The sequence below is a fragment of the Pseudophryne corroboree genome, chromosome 6, assembly GCF_028390025.1.
Source record: "Pseudophryne corroboree isolate aPseCor3 chromosome 6, aPseCor3.hap2, whole genome shotgun sequence".
NCBI classification, from domain to species: domain Eukaryota; kingdom Metazoa; phylum Chordata; class Amphibia; order Anura; family Myobatrachidae; genus Pseudophryne; species Pseudophryne corroboree.
In genome coordinates this window covers 280,424,332-280,445,262 of record NC_086449.1, presented here as the reverse complement: position 1 = coordinate 280,445,262, position 20,931 = coordinate 280,424,332, and the positions used below count along the sequence as shown (strand labels likewise).

At 43.5% G+C, this 20,931-nt stretch overlaps 1 protein-coding gene across 3 annotated transcripts in view; it reads left to right on the top strand.

The window, feature by feature from the left end:
• Positions 1-20,931, top strand: part of GLDN (gliomedin) — a 106,533-nt gene that overhangs the window by 36,141 nt on the left and 49,461 nt on the right. The window contains exon 1 of one of the 3 annotated variants that reach the window (XM_063926077.1): positions 16,788-17,283. The exons of the other annotated variants lie outside the window; for them this stretch is intronic. Within the exon in view, the coding sequence (XP_063782147.1) occupies positions 16,909-17,283 (375 nt within the window). The 5' untranslated portion in view covers positions 16,788-16,908. Of the gene's footprint in view, positions 1-16,787; positions 17,284-20,931 lie in introns of those variants that run through there. 3 annotated transcript variants of the gene reach the window in all.

Below are 20,931 nucleotides of genomic sequence, written 5' to 3'. Positions count from 1 at the left end.
GTTAGGAAGGAATATTGCATCACCAGAATGTTCGTTTGGAAGACTGAGAGACAGCACCTTTGAGAGGACAGCAGAACAAGAAGAACAACAAGACGAGAGAACTTATTATCGTAACAAGTTCTCTCCCCCTCAAACTGTTTTCTTATACCCCCTTTACAAATTTCTTCTTTTCTCCTCCTGTAAGATGGACTTGCCCCAAGAGACTGTGATATGGATTTTCCCGTTAACCATGATGTTGACCAGAGCAGTCTGTTTCGGTGAGAGTACCAGTGAGGTCGAGAAAGGATCCAGAAAGGTCCTGATGACTGAGACGGAGGTGTAAATTTCCAATAGCAACCCAATCACCAAGCAAAGGCGAGTACCGGGCACGATCTAACAACCATGTTATCTGTAAACATTTTCTTTGAAGGATTGTTAGTTCAAAAAGAAAAACTGTATCTGTAGGCTCTGTGACAATGGTTGAAGATGGATGCATAAAGAAATGCCAATCCAGTCTTAATATCCATATGGACCAGCATCCATTGAGTGACCATCACTCCTTAGTGGGTAACGTGTTAAATAAAACAGATTGTTGGGTATGCTCTCAAGTACCTCAGGGTCATAGTAAATCAGGGCTAGTACCATTTCCTTTAACGGTAGGGGAGGTACTTGAGCTAAAGGGTGGGAGACCGGTGGACAGGAGGTTTAATATCTCCAGCCCTCCTAGTTTGAAGCTCCACCAATACCATGTGGATAGGTCCCTATTATGTTTTAACATCTCCAATCCCCGAAAGCCGGGAAATTGGGAAGTGTCATGGAGCAACCAAACCATGACCTTTTCGCATAGAGCAGATAGAATGCCTACAGATACAGAGCTTGTACGCCACATAGCCAGTAGAGGAAAATCTTTCCGGTATAGGTATACCTTAGGAAATAGGATTACGAGAGTTGGAGAAGTATCACCAGGATACTGTGCACATATCGTACAAACTGATACGTGTATTAAGCAGATGGAAGAATTAGGGTCAGGAGATTTCACCTGGAAGGTTTGTAACATGGTCATGTCCTTCTCCGTCCCTTATGTTCTCCCCGATGACGCATATTTCATATGCGGGAGAAAGGCGTATGAGCGGCTTGCCCCAAACTCTGAAGGATTGTGTTGTATTGGAAAAGTACTACCTGAGGTAATGAGTCTAAGGAGTGAGGAAACTGTAATTAACCTGGATTTGGTATATGACCCAATGATAGAAACCATGATGTGATGAAAATGCGATTATACGGTCCGTTTCTTTCACCTGTTTTTCTGCTTTTCTCCAAGATACAAAGACCCCTTGGACGAGGAAGTTAACGAGACGCTATACAGACAACAGACAAGAACCAAAGATGAAGTTTTGACGACCTATGATATGGACACTTGATGAACTTTGCCATGGATCCCCAGTTTCCCTAGTATTTTAAACTCACGCTAGCCCAACATTTTTTGTAAATCTGATGGCACTGACAAAGCTATTTGCTCATGCCCAAAGAGCAATACAGCGCAAAGAAGACGACTCTCAACAGATACCGAACAAAACTTCAACAACAGATGTACATTTCCCTGACATAGAATATCATTGCATTTTCCATAAGTGTTCTTTATCTTCATCTCTACAACCCTCAGGTAATGACACACATAGTCGATAGGGAATACAGGCACAGATATCAGCAACCACATACCTCCCCCATTCATGTATCATCAACTAAAATGTGCTCCCCCATTTTGTTACAACCACAGCCGAAATGAGCTCGGTAAAGTTTGACAGCCCATCCACAGACCCTTAGTACGGGATAAGAAGGAATTCAAATGTATACTTCGCAATACCTCGAAGCTTGATGTACAACACGTACGGCACGATGATACATGACCCCCCAAACATGGATTCATACACACATGCTTCTGCTATCTCACTAGGTCATACCCTCTTCACACCTTCTCCTCTCTCCTCCCTTACCCAACCATGGAAATGTATTAACCCCTGACATATATTTTTCTCTTTTTGAAATGTTTTAGGAAGTGGCAGTTATTGGTGACTGCCAAAGGGTGGACTGTCAAAGTAAAAAATATTACATAGAGAGAACATACAAAACACACACACATTTAAGTCGCTATACTTGCAAATATGCGCAGCGAGCACAGCAATATATGGAAACATACGCATTTGCTCGGACATGGCACAGAGATGGATTCGGCACTTGTTTCATACAGTACATGGTTATAATAATGAACAGCACCAGACATCTTGGAGATTTAGAATTGGCTAATGAATTAATGTCATGGATGTGTATCATTCGAACCGAACCAGATAAACACATCATGTTTGGTATTGAAGCAAGCAGAATGAGGTGTGGGTTAGTTTGAGGCCTGTTGTGTTGTTGTGGGACATTGCAGCAGATAGATATGATTATATGTATAAAAGCTAAGATCATATTGTTAGAACAATGGATGCTCAAGACAACCTTTTACTAAGTTTTCAGGGCTGAACCTGATTAGCATATACAAAGAGAATGGTGACTCAATACAAAGGAGAAAGAAAGACCCCTCCCCCAGGTACTGGTCAAACAGGAAGGTAGTGGTCAGGTGTGGCCTCAGAGAACAGATGTAATGTAGCTACACTCACAGACACACACACAGCTACCTGGCACCAAGCAGCATGGCAGCTAAATCCCCAGGACATCTTCCAAACTAAAGGCTAAGTATTGAACTTCACATGGCTAGATAAGGAAACAGACAGATTGCTTTCTGGTTTAAATAGGATATTGTAACTTGGTTGTGTGATTGTTGGGTGTTTGTGGATACTCTGTGAAGTCTGTGATAAATTGGAACAGTATACAATCTGTAGCATAGTATTTGTGGTATTTGTTTGCCTATGGAGATTTAAAATAGATTGTGCTGGTTAGTTATACTATATATCCTGTTAATCATAAATACCACCATGCAGTTACGTTTGTGTTAATTACATTGTGATCTGGTCTTGTGATGAATATGCTCTGGTTATTGAGATACTGAAGTTGTTTGGGATGTGAAATTATGAGATGGTTCTAGGAAGTTGGATTACATTGTGAAAGGTGATTTAGATGGTTTGGAATTGTAAAATCAGAACATATGCATTGTTTTGAGGCTTGGACATTTTGGAATAAAGTGCCATGTGTTTGGACCTGCAAATCTAAAATGGCTGCTGCTGGATGTCTTCCCCTCCCCCTTTCAGCCATGTGGTGTGGTCTTTGGAATCAAGTGGAGGTTTCTCAAAATGGAGTCTAGCTTCCATCCCATGCTGTATTCAGCATTGACTAACTGCGCAGCGATTGTCTCTCACATGTGTAGTTTTATCTGCAACCATGTTGTCTCTTATTTAATGTTATCATGAGCCATTTCTCTCTATCTCTCTCTTCTTCTCTTCCCCTTCCATTTTCCCATAAATAGTAATTGTATTGTATTGTATTTCTTGTGTAGTTATCTGGTTAGGTAGTCTCTGTTATATTGTAGTGTATCATTTGTACTGTGATTCTCTTTTACAAGTATATTAGATATAATACAGTTAATAGGCTTTGGACCCTAAACCAGTATCTGTGTATTTCCTATAGTGTAATGTGTTCACTTGAGCGTCGGTGACGCTCAAGCAGCTTTGTAGTTAGTCAGGTTACACAAGGTTGCACTTACACCCTTTATACACATTAAGGTATTCTGTGTATTTCATTGGTATAGGGTTTAGACATAAAAGTATAGCGTTGTGAGCGTCTGCGCCGCTGGTGATCTCCTCGTGGTCTCGAGCGAACCGCTACGCCATAGCGAATCATTCTGTCCTGTGATCTCTGGGCCGTGAGCGAACGTGACGCTTGAGCGTCTCGCCTACGGCTGAGCGATCGTTACGCAACTAGCGTACCCATACGATACTTCTTAAGTAAACAGCGTACAGTGTTCTTAGACTTCATAAAGGGTTGGTTATACGACAAAGGAATTTAGCATTGTCAATCCTTATAAAAACATTTATAAATCCCGGGTGATCCGATTCGTCACTTCCGGTTACGTGCTTCACTAATAGAGAGTTCCTAAATTACTATCTTACATAATAAAATACCAAAGTGAGATAAAGTGCATATTAGGAAATGAAGAGCATCGTTATTGCGGTATGTGTCACCAGTCATTCTAAAAACTTTAGGGTGGCCCGATTCGTCACTTCCGGTGACGTACTATGTTTACGACTTAGTTGCTATGGAGCTTAAGTACACTACAACACACAGTTGACCCCTTCGTGATCAACTCTACACATAGCCACTAGAGAGTTAAAATAACATCTAAAATTGGTCTTAAACGCAATTGAGACCCTAAACCCGTTCCTTTTATTTAAACTGGGATATTGTCTTACAAAGCCCCATTAATATGCTAACCATAAAATTAGATTTAAAATGAGTTAATTTAAAAACCACTTAATCTCGAAATCTGCATTCAGGCCCCCAGGTTTTAACGTTCTTAATTCATAAATCGCTTGCATCTCAGCACTTGCTAACTGACTGTTGGCATCCTTCCTCCTCCAATGATTTTTTTATATGTCTAATTGCACAAAAACGTTTTTTTCCTGCTATGTTCCCATTATGATGGACTCTAAGATGCTCCGACAGAGCATGTGTCGTCAGTCCTTTTTAGATATTCCTCAAATGTTCACCTATTCTGATTTTTAATGCCCTTGAGGTACGTCCTCAAGGGCATTAAAGTGACGAATCGGGCCACCCGAAAGTTTTTAGAATGACTGGTGACACATACCGCAATAACGATGCTCTCATTTCCTAATATGCACTTTATCTCACTTTGGTATTTTATTATGTAAGATAGTAATTTAGGAACTCTCTATTAGTGAAGCACGTAACCGGAAGTGACGAATCGGATCACTCTGGATTTATAAATGTTTTTATAAGAATATACTAAAAATGTGGTATAAGTGTTTTACTATTGATGCCTTACATCTCTCCTATTATGTATTTTACCCCACTGCAGTATGTGGTCATTTATTAGAGAATTTGAAGATCTCCATAGCAACAGTGATGATGCGCCACCGGAAGTGACGTGACGCACTGTTTGGGACGAAAAATACAAGTCCCCTGGAATACAATGGTTTGTCTGATAATTGGACAGAAGATCAGGACAGTATAGTAAACAACATATTGGCAAAGGGATAACCGGACTGTGTCTGGGCTCCCTATATGGCCATAATACCCTGCTATGCCGGAAATGACATAGCAGGAAGTCACGTGCGCAGCAGGGGACCTTGGGACATGTAGTTTCTTGATGTAAAGTGGTTCAGCTGTGCACGGTGAAAGAGGATTGGACAAACATCATTTAAATAGAGGAAGGATCAGACAAGAGGCATACTCACACCTTGATAAAGACCCCAGTTAGGGGAAGAAACGCGTTGGTGGAGGAGGCGACCTGGTCTGTGAAACTAAGGAACATTACTGAAAGCTCTGACGATCCTACAGCAGGGAGACCTGGGATTATTTGTTTTGAGCGTGATTTGAACTGTCTAACCCACAGTTCCAATACATCTGGTAATTATCCACTGTTAAACATTGACAGGAAAGCCTCCTTGTGAAAGAAACTTGTTTATGCCATGCACTGCATTTTTATGTTCATTCTAGAACATTTTTAGTATTTGTCTGTTATATGTGTATATTAAAACTGTGTTGCACTATATACCTTCCATTTTTTTTGAATATCTCACCTCCCTAAACGGAACGGTTTATGAGATTGAATTACTCATTGGACTACTGGAGAAGCGCTGGCTAAGTGTTCACTTCATTTCTTTGATTTTTGTGTGGGGAGAGGGGTGAGTAGATAGATTGTAAGATGCAGGGTGAGCAGTGCCAGTGAGCCATCTTTCTATAACTCACACCCACACCCTTAGGAACAAGCCTGCTGCACCTTGTTGGATCCATTGTTATAACATTATCTATTATCACTATTTTGTTTCAAAATTGAATATACTTTTTCACTGTAATTATATTAGTTTTAACTTGAAAACCTGAAATGAATAAAGTTCCCAAATAGAACAGAGTCAGAACTCACTTGAATATTGTTTCTCTGACGTCTTAGTGGATGCTGGGGACTCCGTAAGGACCATGGGGAATAGCGGCTCCGCAGGAGACTGGGCACAGCTAAGAAAGATTTAGGACTACCTGGTGTGCACTGGCTCCTCCCACTTTGACCCTCCTCCAGACTTCAGTTAGAATCCTGTGCCCGGCTGAGCTGGATGCACACTAGGGGCTCTCCTGAGCTCCTAGAGAGAAAGTATATTTTAGGTTTTTTATTTTACAGTGAGATCTGCTGGCAACAGACTCACTGCAGCGAGAGACTAAGGGGAGAAGAAACGAACCTACCTAACTGGTGGTAGCTTGGGCTTCTTAGGCTACTGGACACCATTAGCTCCAGAGGGATCGACCGCATGGAACCGGCCATTGGTGTTCGGTCCCGGAGCCGCGCCGCCGGCCCCCTTACAGAGCCAGAAGCAAGAAGAATCCGGAAAATCGGCGGCAGAAGACATCAGTCTTCACGAAGATAGCGCACAGCACTGCAGCTGTGCACCATTGCTCCTCATACACACTTCACACTCCGGTCACTGAGGGTGCAGGGCGCTGGGGGGGGGGGGGGGGCGCCCTGAGAAGCAATAAATACACCTTGGCTGGCAAATATATCACAATATATAGCCCCAGAGGCTATATATGTGATAAATACCCCTGCCAGAATCCATAAAAAAGCGGGAGAAAAGTCAGCCGAAAAAGGGGCGGGGCTATCTCCCTCAGCACACTGGCGCCATTTTTCCCTCACAGCTCCGCTGGAAGGAAGCTCCCTGGCTCTCCCCTGCAGTCTACACTACAGAAAAGGGTAAAAAAAGAGAGGGGGGGGGCACTAAATTTAGGCGCAATATACATATAGCAGCTATAAGGGGATATAATTTAGTTAATCCCTGATTTATATAGCGCTCTGGTGTGTGCTGGCATACTCTCTCTCTGTCTCCCCAAAAGGCTTTGTGGGCTCCTGTCTTCTGTCAGAGCATTCCCTGTGTGTGTGCGGTGTGTCGGTACGGCTGTGTCGACATGTTTGATGAGGAGACTTATGTGGAGGAGGAGCAGGTGCCTATAAATGTGTTGTCACCCCCTGCGGGGCAGACACCGGAGTGGATGGACTTGTGGAAGGAATTACGCGAAAGTGTCGACTCCTTACATAAAAAATTTGACGACATGCCAAATGCGGGGCAGCCAGCTTCTCAGCCCGTGCCTGCCCAGACGTCTCAAAAGTCATCAGGGGCTCTAAAACGCCCGCTACCTCAGATGGCAGACACAGATGTCGACACGGATACTGATACCAGTGTCGACGACGAAGAGACTAATGTAATGTCCAATAGGGCCACTCGTTATATGATTGAGGCAATGAAAAATGTTTTACACATTTCTGAGGTGACCCCAGGTACCACAAAAAAGGGTAATATGTTTGGGGAGAAAAAACTACCAGTAGTTTTTCCCCCTTCGGAAGAATTGAATGAAGTGTGTGAACTAGCGTGGGCTTCCCCCGATAAAAAATTGGTAATTTAAAAAAAATAAAAAAAATTACTAATGGCGTACCCTTTCCCGCCAGAGGATAGGTCACGTTGGGAAACACCCCCTAGGGTGGATAAAGCACTTACGCGCTTATCAAAAAAGGTGGCACTGCCGTCCCAGGATACGGCCGCCCTAAAGGAACCTGCTGACAGAAAGCAGGAGGCTCTCCAGAAAGCTATATATACACACACTGGTATTATACTGAGACCAGCTATTGCCTCAGCATGGATGTGCAGTGCTGCAGCTGCATGGTCAGACTCCCTGTCAGAAAACATTGACACCCTAGACAGGGACACTATATTGCTAAACGTAGAGCATATTAAAGACGCTGTCTTTTACATAAGAGATGCACAGAGGGATATTTTCCGGCTGGCATCAAAAATAAGTGCACTGTCCATTTGTGCCAGGAGAGGGTTATGGACCCGGCAGTGGACAGGTGATGCAGATTCTAAAAGGCACATGGAAGTTTTGCCTTATAAGGGTGAGGAGTTGTTCGGGGATGGTCTTTCAGACTTAGTGTCCACAGCAACAGCTGGGAAGTCAGCATTTTTGCCACATGTCCCCTCACAACCAAAGAGAGCACCGTATTATCAGGTGCAGTTCTTTCGCCCCCAAAAGAGCAGACGGGGTAGAGGCGCGTCCTTTCTGCCCAGAGGCAGAGGTAGGGGGAAAAAGCTGCAGCATACAGCCACTTCCCAGGAACAAAAGTCCTCCCCCGCTTCTTCTGCTAAGTCCGCCGCATGACGCTGGGGCTCAGCAGGCGGAGCCAGGTACGGTGGGGGGCCGTCTCAAAAACTTCAGCAATCAGTGAGCTCGCTCACAGGTAGATCCCTGGATCCTTCAAGTGGTATCTCAGGGGTACAGGCTGGAATTCGAGACATCCCCCCCCCCCGCCGTTTCCTCAAATCTGCCTTACCAACGACTCCTTCAGAAAGGGAGGCTGTGTTAGAGGCAATTCACAAACTGTATTCCCAGCAGGTGATAGTCAAGGTGCCCCTACTTCAACAAGGACGGGGTTACTATTCCACAATGTTTGTGGTACCGAAACCGGACAGTTCGGTCAGACCCATTTTAAATTTGAAATCCTTGAACACATATTTAAGAAAATTCAAGTTCAAGATGGAATCGCTCAGGGCGGTTATTGCAAGCCTGGAAGAGGGAGATTACATGGTATCTCTGGACATCAAGGATGCTTACCTGCATGTCCCCATTTACCATCCTCACCAGGAGTACCTCAGATTTGTGGTACAGGATTGTCATTACCAATTCCAGACGTTGCCGTTCGGCCTGTCCACGGCACCGAGGGTATTTACCAAGGTAATGGCCGAAATGATGATACTCCTTCGGAAAAAGGGAGTTTTAATTATCCCATACTTGGACGATCTCCTGATAAGGGCGAGGTCCAGAGAGCAGTTGTTGGTCGGCGTAGCATTATCTCAGGAGGTGCTACACCAGCACGGTTGGATTCTGAATATTCCAAAGTCTCAGCTGGTTCCGGCGACACGTCTACTGTTCCTGGGGATGATTCTGGACACAGTCCAGAAAAAAGTGTTTCTCCCAGAGGAGAAAGCCAAGGAGCTGTCATCTCTAGTGAGAGGCCTCCTGAAACCAAAACAGGTGTCGGTGCATCATTGCACGCGAGTCCTGGGAAAGATGGTAGCTTCCTACGAATCGATTCCATTCGGCAGGTTCCATGCCAGAACCTTTCAGTGGGACCTGTTGGACCAATGGTCCGGATCGCATCTGCAAATGCATCGGTTGATAACCCTGTCTCCAAGGACCAGGGTGTCTCTGCTGTGGTGGCTGCAGAGTGCTCATCTCAGAGAGGGCCGCAGATTCGGCATACAGGACTGGGTCCTGGTAACCACGGATGCCAGGCTTCGGGGCTGGGGTGCAGTCACACAGGGAAGAAACTTCCAAGGACTTTGGTCAAGTCAGGAGACTTCCCTACACATAAATGTTCTGGAACTGAGGGCCATTTACAATGCCCTAAGTCAAGCAAAGCCCCTGCTTCAAAACCAGCCGGTTCTGATCCAGTCAGGCAACATCACGGCAGTCGCCCATGTAAATCGACAGGGCGGCACAAGAAGCAGGACGGCAATGGCAGAAGCCACAAGGATTCTCCGATGGGCGGAAAATCACGTGTTAGCACTGTCAGCAGTGTTCATTCCGGGAGTGGACAACTGGGAAGCAGACTTCCTCAGCAGGCACGACCTCCACCCGGGAGAGTGGGGACTTCATCCAGAAGTCTTCCAACTGATTATAAACCGTTGGGAAAAGCCACAGGTGGACATGATGGCGTCCCGCTTAAACAAAAAGCTAGAAAAATATTGCGCCAGGTCAAGAGACCCTCAGGCGATAGCTGTGGACGCTCTAGTGACACCGTGAGTGTACCGGTCGGTTTATGCGTTCCCTCCTCTTCCTCTCATACCCAAGGTACTGAGGATAATAAAGAAAAGAGGAGTAAGAACTATTCTCATTGTTCCAGATTGGCCAAGAAGGTCTTGGTACCCGGAACTTCAAGAATTAATCTCAGAGGACCCATGGCCTCTGCCGCTCAGACAGGACCTGCTGCTGCAGGGGCCCTGTCTGTTCCAAGACTTACCGCGGCTGCGTTTAACGGCATGGCGGTTGAACACCGGATCCTAAATGAAAAGGGAATTCCGAAGGAAGTCATTCCTACGCTTACTAAAGCTAGAAAAGATGTAACCGTACAACATTATCACCGCATATGGCGAACATATGTTGCGTGGTGTGAGGCCAGGAAGGCCCCAACGGAGGAATTCCAGCTAGGTCGATTTCTGCACTTCCTACAGTCAGGGGTGACTATGGGCCTAAAACTGGGTTCCATTAAGGTCCAGATTTCGGCTCTGTCGATTTTCTTCCAAAAAGAACTGGCTTCACTGCCTGAAGTTCAGACATTTGTCAAGGGAGTGCTGCATATTCAGCCTCCTTTTGTGCCTCCAGTGGCACCTCAACGTGGTTTTGGGTTTCCTAAAGTCACATTGGTTTGAGCCACTCAAAACCGTGGATTTAAAATATCTCACGTGGAAAATGGTCATGCTTTTGGCCTTGGCTTCGGCAAGGCGTGTGTCAGAATTGGCGGCTTTGTCATGTAAAAGCCCCTATTTGATTTTCCATATGGATAGGGCAGAATTGAGGACTCGTCCCCAGTTTCTTCCTAAGGTGGTATCAGCTTTTCACTTGAACCAACCTATCGTGGTGCCTGCGGCTACTAGGGACTTGGAGGACTCGTAGTCAGGGCCTTGAAAATTTATGTTTCCAGGATGGCTGGAGTCAGGAAGACTGACTCGCTATTTATCCTGTATGCACCAAACAAGATGGGTGCTCCTGCTTCAAAGCAGACTATTGCTCGCTGGATTTGTAGCACAATTCAGCTTGCGCATTCGGTGGCTGGCCTGCCGCAGCCTAAATCTGCAAAAGCCCATTCCACGAGGAAAGGGGCTCTTCTTGGGCGGCTGCCCGAGGGGTCTCGGCTTTACAACTTTGCCGAGCTGCTACTTGGTCAGGGGCAAACACGTTTGCAAAATTCTACAAAATTGATACCCTGGCTGAGGAGGACCTTGAGTTCTCTCATTCGGTGCTGCAGAGTCATCCGCACTCTCCCGCCCGTTTGGGAGCTTTGGTATAATCCCCATGGTCCTTACGGAGTCCCCAGCATCCACTAGGACGTCAGAGAAAATAAGATTTTACTCACCGGTAAATCTATTTCTCGTAGTCCGTAGTGGATGCTGGGCGCCCGTCCCAAGTGCGGACTGTCTGCAATACTTGTATATAGTTATTGTTAACTACAAGGGTTATTGTTGAGCCATCCTTTGAGAGGCTCTGTTGTGTTCATACTGTTAACTGGGTATATTATCACGAGTTATACGGTGTGATTGGTGTGGCTGGTATGAGTCTTACCCGGGATTCAAAATCCTTCCTTTTTGTGTCAGCTCTTCCGGGCACAGTATCCTTACTGAAGTCTGGAGGAGGGTCATAGTGGGAGGAGCCAGTGCACACCAGGTAGTCCTAAATCTTTCTTAGCTGTGCCCAGTCTCCTGCGGAGCCGCTATTCCCCATGGTCCTTACGGAGTCCCCAGCATCCACTACGGACTACGAGAAATAGATTTACCGGTGAGTAAAATCTTATTTTCTAGTTTATCACACTGTGATCCTGCTTCCAGCAGTGCATTCAGCGAGGCTACGTTAGACTTTCAATCATAACAGGAGATATCCAGCAGTTTGGTGTTAGCGAACATGGATAGTGAAAAGCAAACAACACTGCTATGAAATCTTGGCTCCATGTGTCCTAGTTTTTCAAGACAGTATTAGGGTTTTGTAAATGGAAATCGATGGAGCAATTATCCACATCTAATGCAGTCTCCTAATATAACAGGAGAGCAGTGCCTGAGTAAGATCCAACAGTATCCCTAGGCAAGACTCTGGTTTGGGCCCCATTCCGTCCACCATTTATAAAAAAAAAAAAACAATACACAAATACAAAAAAGAGTACCGCAAGGCTCAGTCCTAGGTCCTCTGCTTTTCTCTATCTATACCACATCTCTTGGCAAACTAATCAACTCTTTCGGATTTCAGTACCATCTGTATGCGGATGATACTCAAATCTACCTATCCTCCCCTGATTTGTCACCATCTGTATTGGGCCGTGTCACTGCATGCCTTTCTGCCATTTCATCTTGGATGACATCTCGCCACCTCAAACTTAATATTTCCAAAACAGAATTAATTATATTTCCACCGGCCAATAGTAGTTTCCAACCTGATATCTCTATCACTGTTGAGAACTCTGCAATCACCCCTACCCCACAAGCTCGCTGCCTAGGTGTCATTCTTGACTCTGAACTGTCCTTTGTTACCCACATTCAATCTGTCTCAAGATCATGTTGCATACATCTAAGAAACATATCCAAAATACGCCCTTATCTTACACAAGACACAGCAAAAACTCTAATCCATGCTCTCATTATCTCCCGCATTGATTATTGTAATAGTCTCCTGACCGGTCTTCCCAAACATAGGCTCTCACCACTACAATCCATTTTGAATGCAGCTGCGAGACTAATCTTCCTTGCCAGACGTTCATCGTCTGCAGATCCGCTCTGTCAGTCCCTCCATTGGTTACCGGTATTCTACCGTATTAAATATAAAATACTTTTACTCACATACAAGGCTATTAACCAAACTGCACCAACATACATCTCTTCACTCATCTCAAAATATCTCCCTACCCGACCTCTCCGCTCTGCACAAGATCTACGTCTCTCATCCACACGCATTACTTGTTCACACTCAAAATTACAGGACTTTATCCGGGCTTCACCCACTCTGTGGAATGCCCTCCCACGCACAGTAAGACTCGCCTCTAGTCTCCAAACCTTTAAATGTTCCCTGAAAACTCACCTCTTCAGACAAGCCTATCAAATTCCAGACCCACCGACATAACCTTCAGTGCTTCCCTATCTAATTAAATCCTCTGTAGAATATTCATAACATCACATATCTTGTCTTTCTTTAGTCTCACACCCTCCTGACACTTGGATAACTTTGTGGGGTATCATCATACAACCCATTAAGAACCTAGCAATCTGGTGGACCATTATGCAATAGGTAGCATCTATCCTTGTGTATCTATGCCTATTTCCCTATAGATTGTAAGCTTGCGAGCAGGGCCTTCCTACCTCTGTCTGTTTTTACCCAGTTTTGTTCTATTACTGTTGTTCTAATTGTAAAGTGCAACGGAATATGCTGCGCTATATAAGAAACTGTTAATAATAATAATAATAATTACAGTAATTGTGAGCCCTAAATGCCTACTGGGCCCTTTCTGGAGCCTACTGTAGGTTTTCTAATGGGTAATACAGCTCTACTAGACATAGCTCATAAAACATACGGACCTGAATTAGTGTAAAGGCTATGAGGGTCATTCAGAGTCTGCCGCAGCACAGTTTGCACAGTGACTGTACAGACACACACATTACATCCGCATCCCAGATGGATGCGACCGCAATGTGATTGACAGCTGTGGGCGTTTTTGGGGAGGCGGGGCGGTGTTGGGGGGGGCAAGGCAGGGTGAATGGGGCTGGACCGTTTTTCGGGGAGGCTCCGTGATGTCACACGCAGCCACTCCGATAAAAAATACTTCCCGCTGACCACATGACAGTGCAGCCTGGGTCAAACTTAGTTCTGATGCATCCACAATTAGATTGATGATGCATCGGGAGGCGGCATCACAAATGATGGGTGACCTTGCCCTGTGCTGGACGGCCCCCAGCATGTGCGGAGATGAACACAGATCTGGCTGTGTATGCAGCCATCTGCGTTCATCTCTGAATAACCCCCTATATCTGTTCATGCCTACACTCTGCTCACTTTCCACATCATTGTTAGTGTCTTTATACATTAATACTTTATTAGTTACAGATGTAAACATTATAAAATGTGCTTAGTTAAGGTTGAATTATTTGTTTTTGTTTATTTTACACAGCACCTGTGGGATTTGGGGAATGGAAAATTATTGTGGTCAGGACTTAAATTATTACTGGGAAAAAAATCCATACTTCATTGAGCATGAAGGTCCTGATGCCAAGCTGAATATCCACACATTAGCAGAGCCGGTTTTGCATGTTTGTTTTGCACTGCATATGGTCCGTGTCACGATCCGGGTTACAGGACACCATTATTTACCTTTCAGGTGTCTCCCGAGGCTGGCTCAGCGTTCCAGGGCCAGGTCTCAGTTATGCTGCTAACATCCTCACTTCACATCTCCTCTCTGCCAGTCTGCAGATGCTGTCATAAGGAACTTATTGTCTGGATGGTGTTTCTAGCCGCCGCGGCCTCCGCTGCCATTGCTGCGCTTCTAGCGCTTGGATGGCTCTGCGTGGCATCTCCTGTCAGTTGCGGTCTCTGCCACCATCATTGTAATTCAAGTGCATAGGCGGGTCTGCGTGGCGTCTTTCACTCGCTGTGGTCTCTGCCGCTGGCTCCGTGTGTCTGATGCGCGGGTTGGCGTCCATTGGCTCCTGTGGCCGCTGCCGCCATTACTGTAAAACCCCATGTGGTGCTACAAACTAGATTTCCCTCCAAGTGCCAGTATGGGCGCAGCCATGTTGGTCCTAATCACATGACGCTATTTCCACCAATCCACAGCATTGCTGAACTCTGCCTGATTGCCTATCCAATCCCTGCACTGCTAAGGGTATAAAGGGACTGATCCTGAACCAGGAAGTTGTCAGTGCTTTGGTTGTCATTACCAGTGTAACCTGTCTCTGCTCCTGTGGTTGATGATTAAGTTCCAGGTATTCCAGCTCCTGTGTCTTCATTCCATCAGAGACCCGCACCAATTACCACCTTGCGGTGCAGCCTGACTTCACAGTTTTCTTACTGCTCTCTGCTACTGGCAGTGCTCTAAAACACTGGCTTCCAGCGTCTGGCTCCCAGCGGTGTTCAGCTTCACAGTACTATCGATGTTCCGCCATCAGTTTCCTTGATACCATCGGTGCTCAGTCATCTTTTCTTCAATAACACCGATCCCTAGTGTCATCAGTGTCATTCAACTCTCCTCCTGTTAACACTGGTTCATCTGCACTTCTTCAGCAGTTCTCCATCACCGGTCCCAACCGGCAAACCTGGCAGTCTACTCTACAGTACATTCAACCTCTGTATAACATCTGTTGACCAGTTCATATCTCCATCTCATTATTTCAGCATACAGGTGTTGGTGAAAGGACTTTCCATCTCCTAATCTCCTAAACCCTCAAGATACTCTTGTTGTGGATACCACACCTAAGGACATTTTACCTATTGCTGCATTCAGTGGAACTGTGTACTGTTTTTAATCATTTCTCATATTCTACTACTGCTACTGCAGTGTACCATCTGAACTGTGCTGAATAAATATTCATTAAGTTTATCCTTGTTGTCGTGGTCACACCTTCGGGCATTGGTGGAACAACTCTATCTACATGTCTAGAAGCCCTATACTGCCGCCCAGGTTTACATACACACCAGCCCCTACAACTGAGGCCACTCCTGGTCAGCACCAGCCCTCAGTTGTGACAGTCCACATCTGAATGTACTCCAGTACAAGTATTGCTTTACAATTGCATCTTCCCTTCCTATCTGTAGACAAGGTTCAATGTGGGCAGGAAAACTCCAATACAGGCTATGAGTGCTGAACGGATGCATAAGTATACCTTTTTCCAGGTGTATCATTGTCACTGAGCTGATACAAGTCAATATTGATGTTGATGCATACTTGCCTACTCTCCCAGAAGTTGCGGGAGACTCCTCATTTTTCAGGTGGCCCCCTGCACCTCCAGAAGTAAGTGGGCAGGATGGAGAGATAATGCAGGGAATCTCTGGTCTGTAGGGAGGAGTTCATATTAGCCCAGTCCCCTCTGTGCGGACCTGCAAATTGCATCATTTTAAAGACATGGGGGCTGGGCCTATTGACATGAGAGCATGATTCCACCACCAAAGATGTCAGCTACATCTCCTCCTCAGGCTTCTCCTTGAAAGGAACCATAAAGATATGTACATCTCTACATATTGGATAATATACAAATTTATTTCCATAACCACAAAGTACTGTATTACATCTACGGAAGATTAATATTCTCTACAAACTTTAAAAAAAAGTATAAAATACATTTCCATTTTCTTGAATGCTGTGCAAAGCAACTTAATAGAGGCTGTTATTTGGAACATATATCAGATTTCATTATACTGTACATTTAAATGTTTTTCAAAATTTGCGGTCAGGTCTTTATCAGTGAGTGGAATGAAGGAGATTTCTTCATGTAATTATAAACCGATTATAAACTAATTAGGTACAATCTCTGTTTAAAAGATGCCTGTTTCCAATGTATGTCTTCTGAACAGTTGAAATCTTGATCACACAGCTGTGGTTTGTGCCTAATGCGTGTGTAATATTTCCATATAATGAAGTGTCACTAAAGTTTTCTGACAGTCTCTTTTCATTGACTGCTGATCTATAAATGAAAAATGTAGACTGACTGATGCTTCCAAGCCACCCTCCATTCCCTTATAGGGCCCCTCCTTGCCTCTCCTGGGCACACGCCTCTGCCATTATTTCCACATCACTCATTTCAATCTGAAAGTATAATCTTTCATAAACTGCCCACGGCAACTCGAATCACTTAAGCAGGCTGCAGCCCATGAACAGTGCATTGTGCCCAGAAGAAGACAGTGCTCTTCTTGTGGAGGGTCAGAGGAGAAAGAGGCTCAGCAGAGTGTGCTTGCTTAACATCAGCCACAGGAATGGGGACAAAGAGGATTGAAACTTTGGTGACTTGTTCTGAAAGGGAAAAACTTAGTATGGCAATCAGATGTGTAATAGCTGTGCTGGTAGTTATCACAATGCTTAATTTAGGTGGAACCTTATTCATCCTGCTGCAGTGGAAGGACATTGCTTCTAGAATGAGGCAGCTGGAATCTTACCAAAGACCATCTCAGGAGGACATAATGACCTCTCACCTGACACAGCTAATATCAGAGATGAAAGAGAAAAACTTAGAAGATGCAGAACCTCACATCTCCAGAAACAAAAGGAGTCAGCGCCATAGGCCGCATGAATCCTACATACGAGCTGAAAATGAAGACATGCTTATGATGATGACATATTCAATGGTCCCGGTAGAGTACTCAAGACAAATATCTAGGCATATGTTTCAAAACAGATGATTTCTTACATGTCATAATTTTTCCTCTATCTATCTATCTATCTTGTATACTGTACATATAATAATTTAAATAATTTGGCTATTAAACTACTTAGATTAGGAATGAAAATGTATCAGTGGTATGGGTCTCCCATTAATATTTTTTGTTGAGAATACAGGAATCCCATTGACTGAAGCTGTAACAGCTATTGTATAACCAACAATTACTGGCCAGTATTTGTCTATTTAAGTAAAGTGTACAATATCTGGGAATATGATATTTGTGCTGCATTCCCCTCGTGAATTCTCTGTGTATTGCAGGTATAAAGCAGATAATCCTAGATTCTGCTTTGTTGTAGGCTGCTCCCATTGACTTAGGTTACAGTTACCTTTTGTTTATCTTATAGGTTTAGAACATATTGGCCTAATAACATTAGAAACATTACTGTACATTTATGTGTAGTAATGTAAATTCTACCATTATAGTCATTACTCACTATTAGAATTACTTTGAAAGTATTTGTAGAAAAAAAAAAATTGACGTTATATGTGAGACATATTGATATTCCAGTTTGTAAGTATATTATTCATTTGTGTCTTTGGTATTAAAGTGAAGAACATTATTCCAGTACATACAGTGAGGATGACAACATTTCCACTCTGAGGCCTTATAGAATATTTTATAGCAACTTTAGCGTACATTTACTAAGGTGTAGGTTAATAACAGTGGAGGAGTTGCCCATAGCAATAATCTCAATTACAGCTGTCATTTTGTAGAATGTAACAGATAACTGATAGCCAGAATATAATTGGTTGTTATGAGTAATAGCTGTACTTTTGTAAACCCACACTTAGTAAGAGTTCCTCCTCGGTGGAAACAAATGTGTATCATAAAGGTGGTTGAAGGCAGATTGTTTTTTGGTGACCAGTATGAAAACATTGAAGTAGCACTTCATGGAACTTCTTAGTAATCCATAACTAATTCTCATATAGGGGCATATTTAAAAAAATAAATTTGCAGTAAATCCCCTGAAAACAGCCATTTTGGGGGAGACCCACAAAAATACTATCTCCAGGATGTATGAAGGGTGATCACAGCAGGGTGAAGTAGGCAGGATAAACCCTATTTTAAATGGGATAGTAATACTGGGATAGTGATATTCAAATAGTGCTTCTGTGGGAGAAAAGTGGCTTTACAATACCTGGGCTCTACCCATAAAGAACCAGCATTACAGAATGTGAAAGTGGTGAGTTTGTGATGGCACTAATCAAGGTGGAGTGGGTGGAAGAAGGGAAAAGGAAGGTGGGAAAATGTGTTTACAGTGCTGTGCAAAAGTTTTAGGCAGGTGTGGAAAAATGCTGCAAAGTAAGAATGCTTTAAAAAATAGAAGTGTTAATAGTTTATTTTTATCAGTTAAAATGCAAAGTGAATGAACAAAAGATAAATCTAAATCAAATCAATATTTGATGTGACCATCCTTTGCCATCAAGATAGCATCAATTCTTCTAGGTACACTTGCACAAAGTCACAAGGATTTTGTAGGATTATAATGATCATCATGCTTACTTCCCTTAAAAATAAGAAGATGTCCAGCAGTGCCATCAGCTCAGAACTGGCAGAAACCAATGGGACCCAGGCACACCCATCTACTGTTTGGAGAAGTCTGGCCACAAGTAGAAGAATTGCGGCCAAAAAGTCATACCTTTAACTTGCAAACAAGGCCAAGCACCTCAACTATGCATGAAAACATAGAATCTGGGGTGCAGAAAAATGGGAGCAGGTGCTTCGGACAGATGAGTCAAATTCTGAAATATTTGGCTGATACAGAAGGCAATTTGTTCTGCTGAAGGGCTGGAGAGTGGTACAATAATGAGTATTTGCAAGCAACAGTGAAGCATAGTGGAGGTTCCTTGCAAGTTTGGGGCTGCATTTAAGGAGTTGGGGATTTGGTCAGGATTAATGGTGTCTTCAATGCTGAGAAATACAGGCAGGTACTTATCCATCATGCAATACCCTCAGGGAGGCATGTGATTGGCTCCATATTTATTCTGAAGGACAATGACCCCAAACATACAGTTAATGTCATTAAGAAGTATATTCAAAGGAAAGAAGAACAAAGAGTCCTGGAAGTGATGATATGGCCATGACCTCAACATCATTAAGTCTGTCTGGGATCACATGAAGAGAGAGAAGGATTTGAGCAAGCCTACATCCACAGTAGATCTGTGGTTAATTCTCCAATATATCTGGAGCAACCTCCCTGCTGAGTTCCTTTAAAAACTGTGTGCAAGTGTACCTAGAAGAATTGATGCTGTTTCAAAGGCAAAGGGTTGTCACACCAAATATTGATTTGATTTAGATCTCTCTTCTGTTCATTCAATTTGCATTTTGTTAATTGATAAAAATAAACTATTAACACTTGTATTTTTGAAAGCATTATTACTTTGCAGTATTTTTTCACACCTGCCTAAAACTTTTGCACAGTACCATAATAAATATAGTTAGATAGTATAGATATCATATATATATATATATATATATATAAAAAGGAGGGGATGAGGGTGAGTAGCGACCTCGGTGTCCGTAAAAGGTATAAAATTGCCAGTATGTTTAAAAATATATAAAAGCTATTTATTGACATAAAATTCAAACAAAGGAGATACATAAAAATTGGGACAATAAAATACACAACTGATCTAAAAGCACCAAATAAAAGAGCAAATTAAAAGTATCCTTATCTTAAAGTGAGGTAGGTACAAGTCACCCAACGCGTTTCGTCTGATGAGACTTCTTCACAGTGGCAACATACTGGCAATTTTATACCTTTTACAGACACCGAGGTCGCGACTCACCTTCATCCCCTCCTTTTTCCTTCATTGTCTTTAGGGTTTTACCACCCCTATATTCTTTGAGGGTAACCGCAGACGCCCCGTTAGTAGCATAGGGGAGTGTCATAGTGACTAGCCTTTTTAAACAACATATCTGTCTTATCGCACATGTGGCGCAGTACTAATCCATACGTCTACATATATATATATATATATATATATATATATGTGCCTTCCCCTGGGGTGTTGCATCCCCACATACATCTGGTGAAAGTGAGGTGGCACTCAGAGACTTTCAGGTGAAAAACCAAAGTGTATCCACTGCATCAGTTCAACGTTTCAGAGACATGTTCCCCTTCATCAGGACAAACTTTGTGAACAAAAAACAAATATATAGGTGCACTCACCCCCAGAATCCTCCCACCGCCAGGCCACCACAGCCACGCCGTCCCGGTCCCGTTGTCTGCACTCCCGGGATCTAGATGTCCGGCGGAAGCGACACAGCAGGTATATATATATATATATATATATATATATATATATATATATGTGTGTGTGTGTGTGTGTGTGTGTGTGTGTGTGTGTGTGTGTGTATATATATATATATATATATATATACACACATACTGTGTATGAAAGCAATAGGAGTATGGCGCCACATGCGTATGTGTAAAACAATATATAAATTGTCACTATGGACAAATATAAAAACACTCCCTTATCAATATAGGGTGTCAGCCAGCCCCTAAGTATTTAGCATGGGTAAAATGCTATTTAAAAGAAGATATAGATA